Source organism: Manis javanica, chromosome 6, assembly GCF_040802235.1.
Source record: "Manis javanica isolate MJ-LG chromosome 6, MJ_LKY, whole genome shotgun sequence".
Taxonomy (NCBI): domain Eukaryota; kingdom Metazoa; phylum Chordata; class Mammalia; order Pholidota; family Manidae; genus Manis; species Manis javanica.
This window is the reverse complement of record NC_133161.1, coordinates 21,249,163-21,267,959: the sequence shown is the minus strand read 5'-3', so window position 1 is coordinate 21,267,959 and position 18,797 is coordinate 21,249,163. Positions and strand designations below refer to the sequence as shown.

The 18,797-nt window shown below is 45.3% G+C and overlaps 1 protein-coding gene across 3 annotated transcripts in view; it reads left to right on the top strand.

Moving 5' to 3' along the window:
• CPA4 (carboxypeptidase A4) overlaps window positions 1–18,797 on the top strand; it is a 29,857-nt gene that overhangs the window by 6,504 nt on the left and 4,556 nt on the right. The window contains exons 4-11 of one of the 3 annotated variants that reach the window (XM_073238462.1): window positions 162–260; window positions 2,971–3,072; window positions 4,337–4,441; window positions 5,174–5,284; window positions 6,439–6,529; window positions 7,883–8,082; window positions 9,097–9,181; window positions 12,923–17,711. In XM_073238462.1, the coding sequence (XP_073094563.1) occupies window positions 162–260; window positions 2,971–3,072; window positions 4,337–4,441; window positions 5,174–5,284; window positions 6,439–6,529; window positions 7,883–8,082; window positions 9,097–9,181; window positions 12,923–13,107 (978 nt within the window). In that variant the 3' untranslated portion in view covers window positions 13,108–17,711. The remainder of the gene's footprint in view (window positions 1–161; window positions 261–2,970; window positions 3,073–4,336; window positions 4,442–5,173; window positions 5,285–6,438; window positions 6,530–7,882; window positions 8,083–9,096; window positions 9,182–12,922; window positions 17,712–18,797) is intronic. The other 2 variants (XM_037019522.2, XM_017640378.3) reach the window with 2 other exon arrangements.

Below are 18,797 nucleotides of genomic sequence, written 5' to 3'. Positions count from 1 at the left end.
GAAGAAATTGGACCCCCTTTTAGACCTTGACATTTGTGCGACCTGATGTGTGTGCCGAGGGTGCCGCCATCTCCGCCAGCCCTCATGCCAAGATACAGCAGAAACAGCAGTAACCTCCGTCTCCAATGGATCACTTCACAGCGTCACGGTGTTTGTTTTAGGCCCTTTTAGATAATGAAGATGAAGAAATGCAACACAATGAGGGGCAAGAACGGAGCAGTAATACCTTCAACTATGGGGCCTATCATTCCCTGGAAGCTGTAAGTGTTTCAGAGCAGAGTACAATCAAGGTCATCAGCCTCCTGGGTCTTGTAATCCCTTTTCTTACTTCTAGGACATATGCATCCTTAGCACAATGCCCCTTACCCAGGGATCAAATGCATACACTTCAATTCCTTTCTAATTCTGGGGCTGTTTATCTCCCACCAGCACCTAAGAGCATAGTGAAACACAAACCAAACATTTTCTCCCACATGACATCTTTATTTTCTAATGCAACCCCTTAAGGAAAACCATGAAGTAATTACAGTCATTTCCCATCCTTGTAATTCACTCCTCTTATGCCCCATAATCCCTGTATTTTTTTCACAGATTAAAATGTTACTTATTCCAGGCAAGTAGACAAGTGGTTATTTCCAAGGTTAACCAAGTATTTCCGATCATTTATCGTTTCTATTTATATATTTGTTCCATAATGCATTTTGGTGCTATGTTTAGTTAGAAACCACTTTATATAGATGACTGACTTTCAAGGTAAGCCAACCCTTCAAATGAAAAAGTTGGAGCAGAATAATTTAATATGACTTGGAACTTGAGGACTCAAGAGGGGCTGTGGAATGGAACCACATCACATACAGTACAGCTTTAGAATGTCCCTCCGTGTCACCTTCTTTAGTCAGGAAGCCCTCTACTAGCTCATGAACATATGCCGAGTCTAAACTGGTGTTCTTCCTAGATCTGAGTTCCTGCTGTTCTTTATATCCAAAGATGATGTTTCTGGCATGCTGTTCATGAAGCACATACTTTGAGTTGTTTTTCTTCTAGATGAGGGATTATTTCAAACGTTGACCCACCATCTCCATTCATTTTTTTCCCGTAATTGTCTGTAGCTTTGTTTATCGTGTGCACATCCAACTGTACTGCCTCGTGACCCCTCTTGTGACCAGTGACATACATTGGCAGAACAGCTGGAACAGTTAGGAGCTCAGTGCAGGGCTGTGGACGAAACCAGAGCCCAGGGCCCACACAGGGATCAAACCCATGATGTTAGCCTCTTTAACATGGAGTCCTCCCTAGCTGCATTTCCCAGTTGCACATGTTACCAAGGGCCCCAGCAGCTTCATCCCTCCTGCTACCTGCTGCAGGAGCCTCACTTTCTCCTCTGCTCACTTTTGTTCGCTGACTTCAGGTGCCACTGTTGCCTGGCTTACAGCGACCTCTGGTTGCCTGCAAGTCCTTTCGTGGACTGGTGTTCCATCTCCCACTTTGATTGTATTCAGTTCTTTCTAGAAACAGCTACAAACAGTGAGCCTTCTGAGGTCTCTAGTGGGAATGTCATGTTTGTCTCTGCCAGGGTTTCTAGTTCCAGACCCTTTGCGTGTGGTGGTGTGGTTGCTGTCATTTTTGTTAGTTTCTTGAGGATGAGTTTTTCCTTGATGTTGGCAGTGTGAGTTTGAACCCCCTGTCACGGTGTTTTAACTTTTCCTGTGTGACTGTCTTTCTTCTCATGGCTCAGCGCAGGCATCTGGCTTTTGCTCCACGTTTTAGGTCAGTAGATAGTGTTTCTAGGCCTTTTCCATGGCTGGACCTGCCCATTCCCAGCTCTGTGTTTCCGGCTCCTTGCCCTACGCTGGGTCCTGTGCCATCTACTCCTGCTCTGGTTTGCTGTAAACTGTTGTGCCCAAGGCAGGTGTCTGGTCCTGGGCTTCATCTTTCTTCCTCTGCTCTGCTGTGGAGGCCACTCTCTATCTTTAGCACTTGCAGTTTCCTCTTTTTTGGCTTTTAAAGTTGGCTGTGAATAATTTTCATTGTATTTTTTCTGGCCTGCCTACATATTTGGGAGGTGTTTTCTTGCTTCTGCTCAATCTGCCGTATTGATGCAACTCTGATAAACCATTTAAGCTTGATTTTATTCTATATCGATTGTACATTTTTCTCCTCTGTAAAGGTCCTTCTTCCAATTTTAAGGTCTAAATATAAATTTGTTTTATTTCCTTCTTTTGACCCTCAAAAGGTCTAAGCAACTACGATGGATGAACTCTATTTAAATCAAACTTTTTTCTTTTTTTATCTTACTGAAAGCAAATGGAAGCATTTAGCCATGATTTATGCTTGTTCTAAAGCTTTTAGAGGAATCATCTCCAAAGCGGGGTGCCTGTGTGGCAGGGGATAAGCAAGATGGTCCATTGGGATGTGGAGCAAGAAATTATTACAACTTCCATTTACATTTTGACATATATTTATGTTTATTACTAACAGAAACATTTCTATTTTTTTGTTTTATAATATATATATTTGTGTCTGTACACACACGTGTGTGTATATATGTGTGTGTGTGTATATATATATATACACACACACACATACACACATGTATATGGTACATACTAAGTTTCTTTTTTTAACTGTTGGAGGAAATGATCAAAAAAGTTTGGGGAGTATTGTTGGCTAAACAAGGTCATTGCTGATTGTCCAGTCTGTTAGGTACAAGGTGCCATACTGTTGGAGCAATAGCTGCACAAGTCTCTCTAGTGGACTATAATCTTGTGGACAAAGTGTATTATTCTCTAGAAAACTGTTGAAAAGGACTTTTAGGCAGTTCTTCAAGAATTCCATGCCAGTAATCCCTTCAACCCTATGATTAAGGGGCTGGGAGAAACCATTAAGATCATTAAGATAAAGTTCATAGACACCTACACAGAGTTGAACAAATTTTTTAAATGCCCCTGAGTTCACTTTTTCACCCTTCAGATTTACCGTGAGATGGACAGCATTGCCCAAGAGTTTCCTGACTTGGCGAGTAGGGTGAAGATTGGGCATTCGTTTGAGAACCGGTCAATATATGTCATGAAGGTGAGAGGCTCCGTGCTCTTTGAAGGGCCAACGGGACTACTGGACTTGGCCTCCAGGTTCCTTGTATCTAGGACCCAGTCCTCACACCTCTGAAGGAGGCAGCTTTTAGGACCTCCTTGACTTCAGGGAGGAGGGTGAAGTTGGGAGACATCTACTGGGTCCTGATTTGCTCTGACAGAGCCCCTCAGTTTGCCTAACACGGGAGAGGTGTTAGAGCACAGATTTTGACTGAAAGGCAGGCGTGGGAGGTGGGAGGCAGTCAACATTCCAGAAGACTCTCATTCTTACTTTCTGTAAATAGGAAGACAAATTGGCATAATCCTACCAGTTCTTTCTGCTTTTAGGGGTACTTATTGGAAAAGCAATAAGGGAAGCTAATTTTAGGGTTGATGTAATTTTAAGCCCAGCCTATGATCTTTGGCTGCGCAAAGCCCAGTTTCCAGATATTTCTAACAGATTCAGGTCTGCATTGGCAAAGGAGGTTGGGAATTTATGGCAGTGACATAAATTACATAAATAACCCAGTTGAATGAATAAAAAGGAATTTGGAGATACAAACCACGGAACAACTGATGGTGCTAAGAATTTGTCAAACCCTTAACTTTCTCTAAGTCCTGAAGAACCCAGGCTTATAGCAGTGGTTAAATTATTCAGGGAGGAGAGAACTGCCACCGATCTGGTTGGTCTAAAAAATCAGCATAAATTTCAATTGTTTGCCAATCTGATGGAGACTCTAGTTTCATTTGCACCAAGCTCTGACCCAAGAGGGCCCCACACTAAAAGGCAGGAGCCAGAATTCATTTAATGCTATTAACAAAGAGCTATAATAAACTTTTCTTCCTCATTTAAAAATTGAATTCATCTATTGCATCAACTAGACCAGGCTGGTTAATGCACTCTTGAGTGTGTGTGTGTGTGTGTGTGTGTCTCTCTCTGTTGGAATACCATTTGAGGTCTTTCAAGAGACATAATATTATCTCTAATCATACTGGCATTATAATTCACAATAGCAATTGTTTCCCCTTTGCATTTGCTTCCAACCCTGGAGTGGCTCAGGCTCCCCAGGGCTGCGGTGGGGCCCCACCCACCAACCAATTAAGCTCCCTGGTCACGGATAAGCCCGATAAATAGTTGATGCTCTCAGGAATATTTGGTCTCTGAATTACCTTAAATGGCTTAAATGAATAGGGGCAAGCTGGGAAGAGGAGAGGTGAGTGGAGACCCAGGCAGGAGGGTGGTTATCTGACCTCTTTTCCTTCCACAGTTCAGTACTGCTGAAGGCACGGGGCGGCCAGCCATTTGGCTCAATGCAGGCATCCATTCCCGGGAGTGGATCTCACATGCCACAGGCATCTGGACCGCAAGGAAGGTCATGCCGCCTGGTATTAGCCAAGAATTCTGGTGGGCCTGGGGTGTCCCTGCAGCTGAGCCCTGGGGACGAGATGGGAAGGCACTCTGTACAGACACAGTAGGCAGGGGGCCTTTTCAGATTAGAGAAGCAAAAGGTCAGAGCCCCTGTGTTGAGCCACTGTGGCTAAATGACAAAGTGCATTCATGGCAGTGAGCAAGCTAATGAGCTGCAGAGGTGGCCCTGAAACACTGACCCACAGTCAGCTCTGCAGAAAGGGATCAGAGTCTTCTCAGCAGCAAAACTCATGAACTTCGCCCTCAGGCCCCTCCAAGCTGCCCAGGCCCCAGGGCCTGCACGCTGTCTCCATGTCCCTCTGGAAAACCTGCTGTAAGCCAGCACTGTGACAGGAGGCGTGGGGCATGTGCAGGATCCGTCTTCCCTTCCCTTAGTGTGGGGGCCATATTCCTAATAACTGTTAGGATATTTGGCTCTCCCCTCCCCTGTTCACATCCCTGGAAGGAATGACTGCACTGGGCAGCCCAGAACTCAGTGCAGCTGATGTCCTCACAAAGCCAGGTTCCCCCAGGTTCTGAAGCACTCCCAGAGCTTTGCAGAGAGCTGTGTCAGTGAGGGTGGCAGGGAGGCTGGCAAGGGTTTACTGTGTTAGGTGGGCATCTGGGGAAGCCACATGGGCTTAGGCCTAGCAACCCAGCCTGCCACGGTATAGCTGACAAGCTCATCTCTGCTTAGATTGTGTCTGATTATGGGAAGGACCCAGCCATCACCTCCATCTTGGAGAAAATGGACATTTTCCTGCTGCCAGTGGCCAATCCTGATGGATATGTGTACACGCAGACTAAAGTGAGTAATGCAGAATGGGCTGGGCTTGGTGTTACGATGCGTTTGTTGAATTCCTTTTTTTTGCCCCTAAATAGCTGTACAATCCCTTGGAGAAAACTTCCACAAACATGCAAGCTACGAGCTTCCTTGGGGTCTCGTTTTCTAGTCATTCTCTGAGCTGAGAAGCACTAGGGAGTGTTTTTTCTTAGAATAATCTGATAAACTCCCTCTCATGGACCTTGAACAATTACCAAAGCTTTACCAATCTTCTTTTCATTTCCTTCCTTCCATACATTTCTTCCTGACATATTTTAAAGCAAATCCCAAACAGCAGGTAATTTCACCCAAAACTTCTTTAGTATGCATCTCTAGCAGATGATAATTAAAACAAACACCTATCAGAAAATTTTTTAAATTAAAAAACCAATGGAAGTTCTTAATATCATCCAATACCCCCAATTATCTTTAAAATGTCTTTTGAGTCAGTGTGTTGCAATTAGTATCCAGATAAGACCTGTGCCTGCATTTGGTTGTTACCGCTCTGCAGGCCTTTAAAATCTACTATGGTTACCCCCCCACTCGCACCCCCTGCATGTATTTTAAAAATGTCATTCATTTTTTGGAGAAACCAAGTAAATTGTCCCATAGAATGTTTGATGTTCTGAATTTGGTTGATGGCTTCTTTGTTGTGTGCCATTTAATTTGTTGCCTTATCCCCTGTATTTCCTACTCACTGGTAGTCAGATCTAGTGGCTTGATATTGCATTCAGGTTAACTCTTTAGGCAAGAATAAAATAGTTGCTGTGCACTTCCTGTCTATTGCACCAGCAGTCATTCAGGAGGATACTGTCCAATTATCCTACTTTTACCCAAGCCAAAAATTGCTCAGTGGGGTCAGGTGGAAGTGTCTGGTTCTTGCACTATAAAGTTCTCCACGTTGCATTTTGGGGGAGTTGCCCTCTCAGAGCCAGAAGGGCTAAGCCTCCTCCCTCTCAGGGGTGAGGGGAGATTGCTCACTGAGGACTGGCATCCCATGACCCTCCGGGCAGAACCACAAGCAGCTTGCCCCGTGTGTGGTGCCCACCTCCACCATAGGCCCACCCAAGAAGCCCTTTGCCTCTCCTGTGCCCTGACCCATCTCTGGATGTTTGTTCCTTCCTCGGTGGATTTTTCAGAACCGATTATGGAGGAAGACAAGATCCCTAAATCCTGGGAGCCGCTGCATTGGTGTGGATCCAAATAGAAATTGGAACGCTAGTTTTGCAGGTGGGTTGTGGAGATGGTTTTCAAATCCTTCTACCTCTGGTCCCGCAGAGAGCCTGGTCCACAGGACTCTGAGATGGCAGTAGGCAGTCGGTTTCCAGGCCAGCTCTATTGCTGATTCATTGAGATGCATGGGTGAATCCCTTATGCTCTTTGTCTCTCTCTTTTTAAAAAAATTTTTGGTTAATTTTCAAAGAGAATGATTCAGCAATCCCTGCTTTCCTGAGAAAATGTAATATTTTAAAAACCATTCTAGTCTTAGATATACAAATCCGCATCCTTTCCATATAGTCTGGCCACCGTGGCCCTCCTGGGTGAGGCCCCGGGTGGGTGGATGGGCTCCTGAAGAGAGCAGTTAGCACTGTTACCCTAACAGGTAGGATTCACCTCCAGCCGTTTACCCTCAGATGTGTCAATGTGAACTTCAGCCCTTTGATGTCATGAAAAGAGCACAAAGTAGGAGACCTGGGTTCTGAGTTCCAGCTAGTTAAAATCATCCTACCACAGTGCCAGCTATGTGCCAGGTACTTTGCCACATACTATCTTATTTATTTTTCTGACCTAGTGAGTGAATTTTACTATCTGAAATGACATAATCGAAGCTCAGCTACAATCTTAGGAGCATATGGTTAAAAGTTAGGATCTAAACTCGCCTTGCAATTCCAAACCCTGTGAGTTGTCATTCACAACGCCACCGCTGTCCTGATGCTTTCTTTTTAGTGTACTTCTTTTGTTTGTGTAGAAATGCCACACAAACCTTTGGGGGGACACTAATGTGGCTGTGGGGTTCTGAGGACATCACAGTGAAGTCAGGTATTCCCACGACTGGGTGAATTCATGCACGCACGCACCAGATACCTCAGGGAGCTTACCATGAAGTAAAACACAAAGTAATATTTTGAAATGCCTGTCAAATAATCAGATTTTAGCCACACAGTAGATTATTTTTGGCAGCACTGAGCCATTATGATCTGAACCAAGAGAATGAGGTGACACCAGAATAAATGTATTCATTTCCATTATTAATTGGTATTCACATTATCTAAAGTACTTATTAATTACAACTCATTGTCAAGTATGATATTAATTATTTATGCCTACTGTTAGTGATACAATACAAGGTCAACTCTGTCCATTTAAAGGAGTCTCACCAGTTTTCCTCCTTAGCTGGCAGCTCTGGCTTCCCACCTCTGTGCCCTCCCTGCAGTGTATACATACACTGGACCAGGTCCTCAGGGGGCATCTAGCAGTGGTCTGCCTGTTGCTGGTACTGTCTGCCCTCCTCTGTGTTGAGTGTCCTGAATTTCTCTTCTCTTGGCCTGTGGGTTAATGTTTCTGCTCGGGCTGCCCCCCAAGGAGAGGGAACCAGTGACAACCCTTGCTCTGAAGTGTACCACGGACCCCACGCCAATTCAGAAGTGGAGGTGAAATCAGTGGTAGATTTCATCCAAGAACACGGAAACTTCAAATGCTTCATGGATCTGCACAGCTACTCACAGCTGCTGATGTATCCGTATGGGTACACGGTCCACAAGGCCCCAGATGCGGACGAGCTGGTGAGTGGCAGGCTACCCTCCACCCAGTGCTGGGTCTGCTCCGCCCTGTGGGATGTGCTGTCACGCCTCCTGGGGACAGAAGAGAGGCAGTGCCCCTTATTCCTTGTTTGCTGCGGGTTCCAAGAACTGCACCTGACTCCTGCCTCAGCTTCCCATTTGTTTTTCTGACCAAAACATAGTGCGGACCCACTGCTTGCGAGTTCTAGAGGAGAGGCTAGAGGGAGGTGCTTCTCATTCTGGTTAAGGCAAAGTTTAAGTAGGGTGTAGGCCACAGCCTAGGGGTGCTTTGTGTCATACGGTCACTCACCCCAGGACAGGCACTTAGGGTGGACGAACAGGAGCCGGGCAGACTGCAGGCCTCTCTCTCTGTGCTGGCCAGCTAGAGTGCGCCCTCTGCCTGGGCCCACAGCTAGCCCATAAACCTCCTGGCAGACAGGGCTCAAGGCTAGGTGTGGGCAAGGTTCTGGTCTCAAACAGGCACTCTGCATGGGGCGCATCCATATACGGTGGCACTGTCTCCACCTCCACTCTGGGAACACACCCAACTGTTAGAAAGTTCCTCTTGAACATACTTGGCCTGCCCGCATGTTTGTGAACATGGGGTTCCCTTCCCACAGGATAGGGGAGGACGGTGGTACCTTTACTGGGGCCATTCCTAAAGCGTTGGTGAGCAGCGCTCCACATCTTTGGAGAGCTTGAATAGATCTCCTCTAGCTTGAGGATGTAGTACACATGCTTTCAGAATGCTTGGAGATCTTCTCCCACCTCTCTTTACCCTTTTCCCCAAACTAGAAGCAAAAAACCAGGGGTGGCATAGGAGAGGGAGTTAGAGGAACCAGGCCACTTCTCTGTTTGTAGTCTCGCCTTGGTGCTGGTTGGATGGGAAAGAAGAGACCAGAAGGAAAAATTGGAGGAGGGGCCAAGAATCTTCCAAACCATCATAGTGCAGAGCAGCTGAGGAATGTCAGGCTGCAGGATCCATTCTTTCTCACTCCGCCTGTTCCCCCCTCCTAGGACGAGGTGGCCAGGCGTGCGGCCAAAGCATTGGCTTCCCTGTCGGGCACTAAGTACCAAGTGGGTCCTACCTGCACCACTGTCTGTAAGTACTTGCTGTAATTATCGGCCATTTAGAAAAGGCTTTGAGAGGAAACCTGAAAGGAAGCAGGAGCAGAGCTGCCAGTCAGGCTTCCCGCATTCTAGTCTGATGGTGTTTGCTGTTGGTAGTTTATGTTGAGCCAGTGCCATGAGAGCTGTTGCAGGCAGTCATGCTCATCAGTAACATGCGCACTCATGCTGTTATGTGCCCTTGACGAGTTAGGTCTTGTCAGTGTGGTGGCATCTGTGCTCCTTACCTTCTGTGAACAATCCTGGCATCACTCATCAAAACTTCCTCAAGCCCCTCATTCCGTTTTCCAAGAAAACCCACCTGTGGGTCGGCATGCTGAGCGGGGGTGGCGGAGGCAACTCCCTCACCTCCGGTCAGAAAGGAACACGCAGGCTGGGAGCTGGGCTAGGCACCCTCCCGATGGTGGTGAGCATCAAGCCAACAAAGTAAAACACAACCCAAACAAACCCTACCAAGCCTCCGAACCTGAAGATGGTCTTGAGGCTCATTTCCTACAACCTCAACCTCATTTTGAGGAAGTACCTTTGTACTGGTGTCTCACTGAGGTGTTTCATCTGGCATTTCACTCTGTTCCTGCTGAGATCCTTATTCTGTGAGTCTGGTCTTTAAATGTAAAGATCCAGTTGAAGAATATGATCATTCTCCAAGAGCCTAGCTATAAATGGGGAGCATAAATACAAACACAGGGAACACAGCTCTGACCCCTTTTAAGCCGGTGCCCTCTTGTCCCCTCTGGTGCCTCCTCTATATACAAGTAGTTTTACACAGTCAGTCCCTGCTCAGAGCCTCTGCAAGCTGGCTGCTGTTTCTTTGCTCTTCCAGACTGTGACTTGGTCTCCCATCCCGCCTGCCTTGCCCTCAGCCTTCCTCTTCTGGGACGATTCTCCGTCCCACCTCCTGGGTCCCCCTCTGTACTTGGATCTCACGCTCTTGCTCCCCCATCTGCCACTGGACTCCGTAAGCAGTGAGCACGATGTTGGTGTTCGGGTTGCTAATTGCAGCACCAGTCCATTTAATCATTTGTGGTTTCTTCTTATTAGTGTTGTTAGATGGGAACTCCTCAGAGAGCAAACGCATCGGGAGAGTTTCTCCACCCTCTGCCCGATTAGTCAGAACTGCGGCCAGGACCAAAGACAGCTACAGGGACTGCGCCCTCTGAGGAGGTCCGCTCGCAAGATCTTTGTGCATTGCCAGGGCCTGGATTTGGGGTCAAACATCAGTTGGAAGAATGGCCTTGCAGCATGAGCTGTGTCAAAATTACTGAAGAGATGCTCATTAGATTCCTCCAGCCGAGGAGGCAGGTGGCTCTCCTGAGTGCTGTTCAGAAGCCATAATGTTTCCTACCTCTTTCAAGAGCCTTTCTTCTATATCCTTTATAGGCTTTGTCTGCCTTCTTTGCTTTCCAAAAGTGTAATCAACTTGTGTATAGTTAACAGTCCAATACCACGAGTTATGGCCTGGGCTACATAATTTTTTGTACATAATTCTACATACAAACAAAAGTTGCCCCTTATATGGTGCTAGACCTTTCTTTAACTCTAAAATTATTTCACAGTAGATTTTATACTTCCTGGCCTTCTTAAACAGAGCATCTAGAAGAGATTTAGGCTCCTGTGCCCACGACTGAGTGGCCTTATGAACGTCAGTTGTTACATCCTGAAGGCCTTCTGCGCCATATTGGACTGTTCAGTCTCTGTGCTAACCAGACCCAGACTGTCTCCCACCTTGAATTCTAAGGTCTGCCTTTTAGAGTTTTCATGCCTCCTTCCTCTGTTCAGACTCTACTGCTTTCAGGCCACCTGCCTCTAGCAACCCTCTCCTCTCCTCTTCACTGATTGTGACCTCCTAAGGGCTTGGGAACAAGTTCTGTGCCCTCGTTTGGCTTGAGTATTAAGGATGCTCACACAGCATCGTTTAGCATCACAAAAAAAACTGGCAAGCACCTAAGTGTCCATCAGTAGTGTGCTGGGTGAAAACACATGATGCATTCATGCCATGAAAGAGTTTGCAGCCCTTAAATGAATGATGTGGATCTCTATGTGCTAATAGGGAATAATCTTCAAAATATGGAGTAGAGTGTTACAGTGGTTCCTATTTGTGTTAAAAAAAAAAAAAAGAAAACAGTAGGTAGATTTTGAGCCGGGTCCTGATTAAAGTGAAGTTCATGAACTTGATTGCTCAGCAGAGGTCTTCTTGCCTCCTTCCCGAATTTGAAATGTGTTCTGAAATACTTGAGGTTGCCATATAAACAACCTCTAGAAACTTCTGGAGGCCTCCTCTGTTTTTTATTCAGCGTTTTCTCAGGGTACAGAGAGGCTATGGGATGAGGATTTCAGAGAGTATAGGTGCGTCTGTTCCAGAACCTCAGGGAGCATGTTACTGCGGAAGAGAAAAATCACACATCTGTCATGAGAAACAACCCCAGGAACAATGGAAAACAAAGGGCCCATATTTTAGTTAACAGACATGTAATACACTAAATGGACTGGAAATAGGATGAAGAAAAGATGGGCTTTATACATCAGATGGACCTGGGTTTAAGTTCTAGCCCTGCCATTTTCCATCTGTATTTCCTTAAATTACCCATTCTGGGCCTGCATTTTCTCATATGAAAAACAAGGACAATTATGCCTTTATGCCTATCTCGTTGGGTTTTTAAAGATTAAATGAGATCATAAATGTAAACTTTCCAATATAATGACTGGCTCATGGTGGATGTTAAATGATCTCTGCTATCGACATCATTATTTTATTTTCAATGTCATCTACACTTTGCACTTTCAGCCAGTTTCTGCTTCAGTAGAGTTTGACTGGGAAGCAGCAGGACAACAGGCGCCTTGCGTTTCCCCAGCCTTTCTGCAAAGGGAAATCTCAAGGGCTGCGTTTCTTTCTCTTTGTGTATCAGTTATCTCTTGCTATGTAATAAGTTACCCTAAAGCTTAGCTGCTTAAAGCAATAAACATTTATTTTCTTACACTGTTTCTGTGGGTCAGGAATTTAAGAGTGGCTTAGCTGGTGCCTCTGGGTCCAAGTCTCTCAGGAGGCTGCAGTCAAGATGGTCTTCTAGGCCTCTAGTCATCAAAAGGCTTGACTGGGCTTGAGGCGTGGCTCCCTCATGAACCTGGCAAGCAAGTGCTGATTATTGGCAGGAGACCTCAATTCTTCATGACACAGACCTCTTTATAGGGCTGCCCGAATGTCCTTACTACATGACAACTGGCTTTCCCCAGCGCGAGGGATCCAAGAGCAAGCCAGGTGGAAGCCATAGAATTTACGACCTGGCCTCAAAGGTCATGTACCTTCATTTCTGCAGTCCTTAGTTACACAGGTCAGGTCAGCCCCATTCAATGTAGGAGGACAATCTGTTCACACAAGGACATGAATACCAGGAGATAAGGATCATCTGGGCTGTCTTGGAGGCTGCTTACCACACTCCGTGATGACTGGTTTCAAGTGACCTGAAGGAGTCCACACAGTGAGTTAGTAACAGGTGGAAATGAGGATTTAAATCTCTTGCTTGGTAGTGAAGACTCTCACGGTGCAGCCTGAGACACATGGATTAGGCTGAGGTTTACGTGGTGCAGGCCTGATGACTTTGAGAAAGAACTCGGGATCCCTGAGGAACCACAGGCAGCCAGCCGCTGCTCCTGGCCCCTTCCCATCTAACCCTGAAAGGACCCGGGCTTCAAAGCTATTTTCTCTTCTGACTTACAGATCCAGCGAGCGGGAGCAGCACTGATTGGGCATATGATAATGGCATCAAGTATGCCTTCACGTTTGAGTTGAGAGATACTGGGCACTATGGCTTCCTGCTGCCAGCCAACCAGATCATCCCCACCGTGGAGGAGACCTGGCTGGGGCTGAGAACCATCATGGAGCATGTGCGGGACAACCTCTAGCTGAGGAGCCCACTCTGTCTACATTCAGTTGTCCCCATGTGTGCATGCACACTGAGGCCACCAAAAAGGGAGCTTTTCAACTCCACACTTCCTGTGTGAGTCAGAGCCCTTGGGCTTTGTGAAGCACCCAGATCAGCCACTTTCCATCCCCTCCATGGAGATGGTGCCTTCTGGGGCGCCTGAGGGACATCCTCTGTCCATGCCACTATGTTTTGGTCCTGCTGTCTCACTGAGCCCTTTGGGTGCCTTTGCTTCCACTCACCTGGTTGGCAGGCTACACTTAGGACCACCTCTTGTTGGGTGGCATGTCTCCTCCTCTTCCTCATTTTTAGAGCAGAAGGATTTCTGAGATGGTTTTCTAGCTTCATGCAGTCTAGCCAAGTCAGTGGCCTTGTTCAGGTGAGGCAGACACATGCTTATCTCTTAGATGGGTCTCCAGTGATGCAGAACTGCCTTTATCTCACTATTTATTGAACATATTTTTCTTTGAAAATAAATCCTGTAGGATCAGCAGTATAGGTCATTCCCATTTCTTGTGTTTTTTTAATATGTTCTTGATCTGAATACAAAGTCCTGGATCACTTCTCATCACTGGGCCCAGAATTCCCAGACCCGGCAGTTCTGATCATCTTCCTTGTGTTACTCAGTGTAACTGGGATCCCAGAAGGGAACCTGTGTCACTACAGGTACTCCTCCCCTAGAAACCCTGGATGAAGTGGTCATCTAATAGCAAGAGTGCTAAAATATCCCCATCTGTCCTAATAGGCTCACCTACATGTTGCCTTTTGAACTTATTTCAAAGATCTTGCCCTCACCCTCCAGATCCTCAGTCACTGCTCTGGCCAGGATGATCTCATTGCCCCAGCACATTCCTGTGTATGCTCTGCTGGACCTTTGTTTCCTTCTCCTGGAGCTTTTTCTCCTTTTTTTGGTCTTTAAAGTTGCTATGTTCTATTTTGCATCCTAGACCATGAGTACTAGGTGGTGCAAGGACAGACACCTCTTGTTCCAGTCCTCCTCAGCATGTATACCATCTGCCCCTTTTTTTTCTTTTTTCAAACATGTCTGTAAATCTTATCCTTCTGCCTAGGATTTGTGTAGCATCTGGTGTGTGTTCATAAGCCAATAAATATTCAGTATGAGTCACATGATCATCTTCTATTCTTCGCCTTCACCTGAATGGAACCAAGCTATGAGTTTAAATATGCAGCTCTTCATAATGTCAAAAGTCAATTTTAATACCCATCTGTATCGCATGACATGTAAGAAGGCCTTCTCCATCAGCTGCGGGGCCTCCAGGGCAGTGTTACCTTGGTGATTTCGCTCTCCTCCTGGGTCTAGTTCTTAGATTTTTAGCTCAGAAGCTTGATATTCTCAGTGTCCGTGTTGATTAGACTTGGGGTTGCTGACTTATGCCTACAGAGCTCAGATGAGGCAGGTGATAAAATCATAATATGAATTTATTAATTTACATCATGGCATGTAACTGTTTAGTGGATTGGATGCTCACATCGGCCTGAACAGTACATTCTCTCCCTGTAGGCAAGGTACATGGGAAGCCAAATTATAATCAGAAGGTTGTTTAGTGAGCAGGGCATCAGAGCAAGGAAAGTTAATTACAGCCTATGATTAGAATTTTTAATGGTATCCAGCTCTAATAGCATGATATATTCCAATTTTGTAACCAGAACACACCTGCCAGCCAGCCAGCTGGTGGCTTATGCTGGCTAGTCAGGCCTGCCTCTGACCAGACAGTGCCTCAGTAGGCATGACAATGCTTGCCTCTGTGACGTTCTGTGACCTGGTTCTGTCTGCGGACCACACTGCCCCATGATTGAGATTGCCCTTTAATTCCCTTTAAGGGAAAGATTTCTTAAACAAGACATAAAAGGCCATAAAAAGAATACCTGTGACTATAATAAAATGAAGAGCTTCTCTGTTCATTAAAAGACACCATAAAGATGTGAGAGAACAAGTTACAAGCTAGGGCGAGGTGTTCACAATATTCATAATACACACCACAAAGGACATACACTGAACTACAGATCAGTATGAAAACCACAAATAACCTGATAGGAAAACAGACAAAAGATAAGAGCAAGCATTTGACATACAAGGAAACAGGAATACGGGGTGAACCTATGAAGTGATGATAGCTGATCAAGGACATTCAAATCAAGACTGCACCGAGATGCTGTTTCATACTCAATTCAATTTACAGAAAAGTTGGCAAGGAGGTGGGTGATAGGATCTCTTATATGTTATTGATAGGTGTGTGAATTACTAAAACCATTTTGGAGAATACTTTGGTATTATCTGCTAGCATTCACGCCTTATGATCCAGCTGTCCCACACCAGGCGTGAATCCAAGAAATTCTCACACATGTACACAATTATATTCCCTCACAAATTATATTCCCCAAAAGTGTAGGCTATGTTGTTATCCCCATTTTACAGGTGGAAAATCTCAGGAATAATAGGTCCCTTGCCCAAGACAAATAATTAATACATTCACAGCGACACTGTTCATCGTAGCAAAAACCTAAAAACAACTCAGAAATCCACCAGTGGGGGAATGGGTAAATAAAGTATGGTTTTTCACATACTGAAATATGCAACATTCAAAACAAAATTTACTAAGATTCCCTTTCTAGAAAGTTCCAAATAACTGAAAAAATATACATATGTGCACTTTTAAGGAAGACTTATAAAATTTGATAAAACTGTGTGAAAAGGGAAGCAAGATAGAGCAGACATGCAGATCCCTTTTCTTGGTCAAGGGCACTGATCCCCAGCTGCTGTGAGCATTGGCTGCCAACTGCCCGAGGCTCCATTCTTCTCTGGAGAACTGCCCTTAGCCAAATGGGGCTGTATCCCCCAGGAAGCTCATGTAGCTACTTTCTCATACATATCACCTCCCCAAATGTTAGCCAGTGACTCACTGACTCAGTACAAACAGCTCGTATTTTGCTTCAAGGAAGGGTCAACTCTGTCGTGCAATGTGTGCTCCAGCTCTGAATCCAGTGTCCAGCTGATTGCACAGCTTTGCTTTGCTTTTTTCCTGTCCCGTCCTGCTTCCCAAACTTCCCTTCTCTTGAAAACTCAGTAAATCACCTAAACAAGAATCCCATCCCAGGTCCTCAGGAAATGGACTTCAGACAATAGGAAATGAATCCTGGGATTCTGACTGATGGTAACCTAGTTGGGGAGAGGTGAGGGACAAGATAGAGGTCAGGGCCTATGATCAGATGAAGGACCCTAGCTATTGTGTTAGGTTCTGTTTTTTCAGGTATCATCAGCTTTAAAAAACCCCAAATTGAATAGCTAAATAAATAAGAGGGCCACGCATGGATTAATGATGAGCATGCCATTACCCAAGGATTATGGTTCTTCTCTTTCTATGGACTGGAAATCCAATTTTTAAAATGTTCATAAAGATACGAATTTTAACACAAAAAGGTTTTACTATTCAACTTGCATTCATTGAGTGCCTAGCATGTGCCAGGGACTATTTTAAAGTCTGGCAATGCAATGGTAAAGAAGAAGACAAAATCCCTTCTTGCACGGAATTTCACTGTGGTCAGAGAGACATGAAGTACTCAAGAAAACAGATTAAAAAATGTAATTTGGATAATGAGAGCTGCTATAAATAAAAGAAAGCTGACTGTGGCACGGACAGTGATGGTAGTTGTGGGGCCTCTGGATTGGGAAAGTTAGAGAATGTGGCATTTGAGTTTGATATAAAATTATTCTTAACTTTGTATTCTTTTTATATTCTCAAATCCACATGAAAAAATGTGGCTTGATGTCATTATCCACATTTTACAGGTGTAAAGTCTCAGGAAGAATGTTTCTTGCCCATGACAAATATTAATACATTCTGTTCTCTAAGTGAAGAGCCCCCCACACCAAAAAACAGAAAACCTGAGCCATAAACATTCACAGACACGACATAAATTTCTGAAACACATTTAAGTTTGAAAGGCTTTCACACCTCATCAAATCAGTCTCCATGGAATTTTCCATTATTGAGGACACTGATGAGGATGAAAAAGGGATGATCTGTGGATAGTGGAAAAAGTATTTTGAGTTCTCTTTTTTGTGGTACTGGGGAGGGGGCTTGTGAGCCATTTCCAGGTCTCATGCCCAGTCCTGTTGGAACCAGAAGAAGACCTTTGTGAAGTAGCTGGTGGAGAGGGCTAACAGTCTGTAGTTGTGGATGGGATTAGCTGTTATCCATGTGCTGCCTGCTTGAAACAAGAGCCACTCATTGAACTGCAGCCACCTGGGGACTGAAAGGCAGATGACATGCACTCTGTCTACTGGGGAGCAGGGCAATAGTCCAACTTTTTCACTAAGCTCTGAGACCCTGGGCCATGATGTAACCTTTGGGAGCCTGTGTGGGTAAAACTGTAATATTTCCAGAATACCTCACCTGGCTTTGGTGCATTTACATATCCTTGGGTGGAGAGTTCATCTCCATGTCAGGGTATTTTTTTACCTGGGCACCCAAGCGCGTGTCTGAACCTGAGAGGTTAAGGGGAGGGGCTTGCTTGCTGGCTTCCTCCGGAACAGTGGAGAAAGACAGCGCTGGACTGCAGTTTGTAAGCAATAAATGGGTTTTAAACTTTATTTTTCCCTTTGACTGATTTTGGTTTTTAGAGGTATTTTGCCCTGGGATTTCCTCTCCCCAGACTTGCAGCCTGTTTCCTCATCTTTAAAATGAGAATAATAATAGTATTTATAATAGCTTATCAAGAGAATTCAGCAAACTACTTAGCACCTTACCTGGCACTAGAAGTACTCAGGGTGTTTTAGCGTGAATTATTATTCTCACCAAATGGTGGAAGTTCATTTATGAATCAGGTCATTGGCATCTCCCTAATTGGAAGCCTTATTTTTGTTAAGTTTTTCATGAGACCTAATGACAAAGATCTCAACAGTTGACAGAAAAACACTAGTTGGATGTTAGATCATTTTTAATAGTATTTGGCTTTTGAAATATTGGGCTTCTTTCTTTGGGAGTTTTCCCATGTTAAATAGCTATTGATGCCTGTCTTGCCAATGGGTTTCAGCCCTGGACAAGTGCACTATGGATTCCATGTGACCAAAGAAATGGCAATAGAACGTTCTTGGGGTGAAAGGGTTATACCCAACTTTATTTCCACCGTGGCAGGTCAGTCACTAGAATTCCGTCCACTCAGAGCAAGTCTGCATGCAGCAAGCCAGTCTCTGCCTCTGGGCCTCTCTGCCCCCGCAGCCGTCTCATTCTTTGTCCTCTGCGCTGCCACCACTCCAGTCTCCTTTCTGCTCTCCTGCAGCCTTGCAGCCGTGCCACCATGTTGTGCAGAGCACTGGGCAGAGCTCTTTATATAGAGTCAATAGCAACGTATTGCCCACACGGGTGTAGTGAGCAAGGCAGTCAGGGCCAGATGACAATCCTGGCCATAGCAACCTTCACTTTATCCACAATGCCCTTTTACTTGTGTCTTGCCTGAGAGTTTCAGCCCTGGGCAAATTCACTCTGGATTCTGTGAGCCCAAATAACAACAATGGAATGTTGGGGGTAAAAGGGTTTATATCAAGTTTTATTCTCATGGAGGCAGGTCAGTGCTGGAATCATGTCTGATAGAATGGATTGGGATCCATTTCTATCTCTGTCTCTGGGCAGAGCACTGGGTGGAGCTCTG